This window comes from Centruroides sculpturatus, unplaced genomic scaffold, assembly GCF_000671375.1.
Source record: "Centruroides sculpturatus isolate CEXI.00-Female unplaced genomic scaffold, Cexi_2.0 scaffold1397, whole genome shotgun sequence".
Classification (NCBI taxonomy): domain Eukaryota; kingdom Metazoa; phylum Arthropoda; class Arachnida; order Scorpiones; family Buthidae; genus Centruroides; species Centruroides sculpturatus.
This window is the reverse complement of record NW_019385786.1, coordinates 40,889-47,157: the sequence shown is the minus strand read 5'-3', so window position 1 is coordinate 47,157 and position 6,269 is coordinate 40,889. Positions and strand designations below refer to the sequence as shown.

The following is a 6,269-nucleotide window of genomic DNA, read 5'->3' as shown; positions in this document are numbered from 1 at the left end:
AATTTTTTCTTAGTGTACATTTTGTTGACGTACCCTATTAAAACGCAATCAAAAGCGCAAAAACCCGCATCTAAAATAGTATAATAGAAGCCAAGTTTTTCACAGTAAGCCTTAATTCTGTCCTTCTCCCCCGCGAAGGGAATATCGAAAAATCTTTTCTTTGTATACGTTCTGTTGACGTACTCTATTAAAATGCAATCAAAAACGCAAAAAATCGCATCTAAAATAGTATAATAGAAGTGAAGTTCTTCACAGTAAGCCTTAATCCTATCCCTCTCCCCCGCGGGGGGAATATCGAAAAATCCCTTCTTAGTGTACATTCTGTTGACGTACCCTATTAAAATGCAATGAAAAATGCAAAAAACCGCTATCTAAAATAGTATAAATAGAAGCAGAGTTCTTTACGGTAAGCCTTCCCCGTAAGGCTTACCGTAAAGAACTGTCCATCCCCCATGTTTAACGGAATAATATACAGCCTATGTCCATCCTGAAGTTCCATTCTAAATATTGGTGAAAAAATTTTTGAAATCGGATGAGTAGTTTTGGAGATTACCTGCTGCATACAAACTAACATACATACATACAAACATTACCTCTTTATAATATTAGTATAGATTTGTTATTTTATCAAGTATTTTGATTTAAACGTAAAAGTATTCGAACGTTCTGACGTTTAAACATTAAGTTAAATACGTTCGAGAATAATTGCATCTGAAGATGGCCTATCATATTAGATCGAAAACGTTAATGTTTCTTCAATAAACGGTTTATCTCAGCATCAGGTGTTCGATGATTTATTATTTAATTAAATTAATTAAGGAGCTGAGTAATATATTTGGGTAGATCGGGATTTCAGGATCCACGATCTAAATATAACTTACGGCCGTCCTAAGACACAGAGATCGTGTTCTTCCAATCCGTGCCGAGTAAGTGGTCAGAAGAGATCGACCCCTGCTGTTTACATAATAAAATCATTTAAAAACACAATTAAATTACATTTGATTTTCTCAAATAACAGATTTAATTTTTTAAAAAAAAATTTTAAATCAGTTACCTGTCTAATTTTGATCAATGTTACTTTAAATATCGAAATTACGACATTACATATGAAAATCTGATGGGTAGAATTGCGGAATTGATGACTAGTACAAATGAATACAATATTATATATGCTACATTATGTATGTACAAGTACAGTACATTAAAATAAGAAACTGGATTACAAAAAGAAACGAACGAACGAACGAAGGTGAAATTATTCCTAAAACAAGTACAGAAAATAATTTTTCTTAAAATATCTGTTTTAAAAACATTTTTAATGAAGAAACTAAGAGTGATGTTCTTGTCTGATAAAATTCTAACTCCTTCATATAGCAAAATATAAAAAGTTTCTCTACACCCCCTTTAAATATTTTTTCGTACAGAAGAATTTGTTGATACCTTTTAACAATTCTTATGACCTCGATGATATCTAAGCTATATCACAAGAAATGATTGAGCAAAATCAAATGATTTGTACAAATGTCACCGCGTGCCACAAATATGAAATATGAGCCTCATTATAAAGTTTACGTATCTTCGTCAATGCCATCCCGCTGCATTTCCATTCCATCAAGGATACCATATTCATTCCGATAAGTAAATGCTTGAGTAAGGCGGGTAAAATGTCTGGTAGTGCACTGTAGATATCTCGCTACTGTCTTCATCCAGTTGTTCATAAACGCGTAATTCTGAATCATTTCGGATCCTTCTTTCTGTTGATCCGGTTTCGCATTTACAGATTCGATGATATCTTGAGTGGTGCACTCAGAAATTTTATCAAAATTGTGTAATTCTTTACTCGAGACCGTAGTAGCCTTTTCGGCATCAGCGGCAGCATTTTTATCAGAATCTAAGTTCAATAAAGGATGGACCGGTGGAGTATACGACACTTCCATGTCGCTACACATACTCAGTTCGTCAGTTGGTGAATACACTTCGATGCTTTCTTTATCCATAATGTTGCGTTCTGATATTCCAAAATTTTGAGAATCTCTTTTGCAATTAAGAGTGTTGAGTTTCTGATACGAAACTTTGCTTACATCTTTCGGACTGCATTCATTTTGTAAAGTTTGCTCATATTCTTGCCTTTCATTTAAATAGACGCCATGTTGTAAATTATGTAAATAATCATCAGAACTAGAATCTTTGGTAACTTCTTTCTGGACTTTTGCTGTGTTTTTATCTAATTTGCACGAATTAATGCAATATTCCATTTTGTATGGCAGCATGGACTGGGTCTTTTCACCATTCTCGACATTTATAAAATTAGCTTTTTTTAAAGAGGACTTTGTGTCATTGAAGAAACTTTCGTTTTTGTGAAAATTTGAACATTTAGAATCAAAGTCCTCAATTTTATTTAAATTTTCTGATTGTTGATTGAGAGATATAGAACTTATTGTAAAGACCGATGGACTATTAAGACGTTCAGGAGAAAGCCTCAGATGCTGGCGCTCTGTCAAATCAAAAACTTTGTTGCTTAGTACATGATTCGTCTTTTCGTTATTTAAGCGTAAATAACTGTGCTGAAAACTTTCTGAACATATTCGATATTTAATGCCAAGTTTTTCTTTTATTTTATTTACCTCGCGTGAAGTAGCTTCTGAAACAGTCTCATAAAAACACGAGTGTTTCTCCAATTTTCTATTGATATTATTTTCTTGGAGTTTTATAGAATCGTACAATCTTTCGGTACTTGCAGGCGAGAATTCTGGAGTGGCGCTCTGAAGCGTTCGAATTTCTTCGGCTTTTCTACTCGAAAATAGTTCGTTCTCCGTTGGATCATAGTCCATTTTCTGTTTCTTAATAAGGGGTAATTCTGCATTATTGTGAGAGATGTCCCTTTTCGGATTTCGATAATCTAAATTCACGTTTTCACACCGAAGTTTAATACTCGGATCACCCGGACAAGCTTGTCTAGGTGCCCAGTTGAAAAAACATTCGTCGAGATGTTGAATCTTTTGAACTTCTGCAGAGTTTCCTTGTAATGGCATTCCTTCTGTAATTGTGACTCTGCGCAATTTATTCGTTGCTGCCACAACTTTACTATTGCTGTTGCTTCTGTTATAAAAGCAATTTACAAATTCTAATGAATTAGCTTGCGTGGAAACTGATTTAGTAGAACCATTCGAAATTCGCTGTTTGATTTTGCTCTGAAGGAGCTTGAATCCAGTCTTTTCGGTATATACAGAAATAGATTTCTTTGGTATCACAGTTTCTAAGTCAGTCTGAATGGTACAAGAATTACGTTTCCAACGTCTTGTTTGTGTGGCAACGTTCTTCGTACCTGCGCATGAAAAAAATTTGGTGATCGTTCGAAACTTATAGTCTGAATAAAGAGAAGAGTCGTCTTCGCTCAGAAGTATTTTCATTGCAAAATTCAATATTTCTTTGCTGGTTTTACATTTACAGGATGATCTCTTACATTCTAAAATCTGAATGACGAGTTTGGCAACCATAACGGGGCTGATACTCGGAGGCAGATATAAATTTGGTTTCACAGTTTTGTCAGCCATCACTCATTTTCCTGGAAAACAAAGAAAAATATGAAGTTGGAGTCCTGACATAGGACTTCCCATTGGGACACCTTGTTTTTTTTTTCTTTTTTTTTTGTATGTCATCCCGCTGAATCTAGCAGACTTGATCCTTTTTTAGATTCAGTGGGGTGACATATAAACAAAAGATAGGTGTCACAATGGAAAGTCTTATGTCAGGACTTCTGTGAGAACTAGTGCTACGTGAGCTGGAAAAAGACATACTCAAAGATTTCCTCGAGGATCAAAATTATTCTTTCAATCACTATATCAGTGTATTTCTATTAATAGGACTTATCATACTGGTTAAACAGATTAAAATTGTTTTATTTTTATCTTTTTATTTTTATAAAACAATTTTAATCTGTGTAACTGTGAGGCTGTAATCTTATACACCAGTATGATAGAAATACACTGATATAGTGATTGAAAGAATAATTTTGATTAAATTAAGGACATAGATGTATATTAATTAATTTCGTCGAGGATATTATAATCTACAAACGATATGTCGATGACGTATTTATAATTTGGAAAAATAAACGACGAATTCAAGAATTTTTACTTTCAATCAATAATAATAATTATGGTTTAAAACTAAAACTAGAACAAAAAGGCTATACTCATCTTCATTTTTTGGACCTTGATACAAGATTTAAACAAGGAAATATACTCATGGGTGTGTATTTAAAACCCACACATGCTCCTCTCTACATACCATCTTGGTTCAATGACCCGTATAAATATAAATTATTAGCATTTAAAGCACTCATCAGAAGAGTGTTTTCAATATTGTACCAACGTGCAAGACCGTCTCAAAAAGATAAATAGAATTAAAAGTGTTGCAACAACTTTGGGTTACAAAACCGTCACAATTGAAGGGCTGATCAAAAGTAACAGAGAAAATAAAGACAAAAAAGATAATAGCTCAGAAGGAATTAACAAATTCACATACAATAGGCATTTAGGAGGTGTGGTGAATGAGTTAGTTTTTTATAAAATTTCGAGAATTGTCTATAAAAGAGCACCCAATATCCATAGCTTACTACGGAACGATAAAGATGGCGTAAAAAAGGAAGAGAAAGCTGGGATGTATAAAATACCATTTGAAAATCAACAATTAGGAATCAAAAAAAGATTATTTGGGTGTGACTAGAAGAAACCTGGCGGTACGTCTGCGAAAGCATAGATGCAACGTTGACACACAATATTAGCGATTATGGAAGACTGAAGGAGCAAAAGAGGCAAAAGTCATTAAAACGGTGCATCTCCGTCCATTGCGTTGGAGATGGAAAAGGTGGAAATTTATAAAAGTAAAATGAAAGATCGTTGCCTAAATGCTAGGAATACTAATGCGCTTTTAACAACATGAAATTATATAATAGAAAGGGATGAAAAGGGAAAAAAAAGAGACAGAAATCCTTAAATCATGTTTCTTTATAGTTCACTTTGTTTACTATGTTTTATTTGTTTAATTATTTTTATTTATTTAATATACACACTTCTTTCAATTTATTTTAAAATGCAAAATGTTCGTAAACGGTACATTCTATATTGGAACATTTATAGTAAACCTGACGATGACCTATAGCACAGAGTAGTAAATAGGTTGAAAACGTATGTAAAAATAAACGAATTTTAAACTCAACAAAAAATTAGGTGTTGGTGAAACTGAAGTTAATGAATTTCTATGTAATCTTAACGGACTTTGTCTTGTAACGGACAACGTCATTTTTAGTAACATTCATCGATTCACACAATTTAATAATTTTCTCTTCAGTCAGTGTCAACTGTCGGCTATGAAAAATCGCTACTAACTCGGTTTAAAAATTCAAATAATTCGGAAGGCAGACGTTCTGTTTGTTAATCGCTAAATCGAATTTTTAAATGATAGAAAAGACAAGAAACTGAAGAAAATCTTTTCTGTCTTTATTAAACGTTCAATTCAATTTACGTTCGACAAGAAACACACAATATATGTACACAAGACATAATCAATCCTGGAATTTTTATCCAAAAATATATGTAACGGATTTTTGGGCTGTAATTAAGCTTAACGCTTGATTAATTAATCAAACTATATAATTTAAAAGTGCGGATAAGCCGCCATCTTGTACTATAAAGACTAATTATCTTATCTTTATCGCATTCCAACTTACCATCTGATCTTCGATCTCAATGTTCTAAACTGATTAATTTAAATTAATATGGAACTGACGTTAACGAGATGACGCTATTACTCAAGCCACGTAATTTGGCCTAATTATAGGCAAATTTAGCACAGAAATTTGAATAACAACGAGAATTACAAGTTTGGCATGTAAATAGAAATTCGTTCATAAAGCCTACTTTGTTTGTGATTTTAAAGGTTTTGATATTTTGAATTATATTTTTAATCGTTTTTACACAAGTTTAAAATTTTTCTATCAAAGAAAAAAAAAAAATTAAAAATACAAACTTGTATTTTTAATTTATTTTCATCAATTAGTACTAAGAAATCGTGGAATAATGACATGGGAGAATGCCACCTTCGGAATATCCAGCTTTAATTGAATATCTTATTAAAAGTAAAGTCTGTGATTACCAAGAAATGCTTAATTATAGGAGCCTTGACTCTTATAATCATTTTCCAAGTGGTAACGTAGGTGAAATTTTAATTAATAAATTGTCACAAAACACTTGTCAATGTAGAGCCAT

The 6,269-nt window shown here is 32.6% G+C and overlaps 1 protein-coding gene across 1 annotated transcript; it reads right to left on the bottom strand.

Annotated features, from left to right (window-relative positions):
• Positions 1 to 1,297: 1,297 nt before the first annotated feature.
• Positions 1,298 to 5,915, bottom strand: LOC111642129. The gene is made up of 2 exons (XM_023388411.1): positions 5,732 to 5,915; positions 1,298 to 3,565 (listed from the first exon to the last, which is right to left on the bottom strand). The coding sequence occupies exon 2, from the start codon at positions 3,552 to 3,554 to the stop codon at positions 1,569 to 1,571; it is 1,986 nt and encodes a 661-aa protein (XP_023244179.1). The 5' UTR covers positions 3,555 to 3,565; positions 5,732 to 5,915; the 3' UTR covers positions 1,298 to 1,568.
• Positions 5,916 to 6,269: the final 354 nt, after the last annotated feature.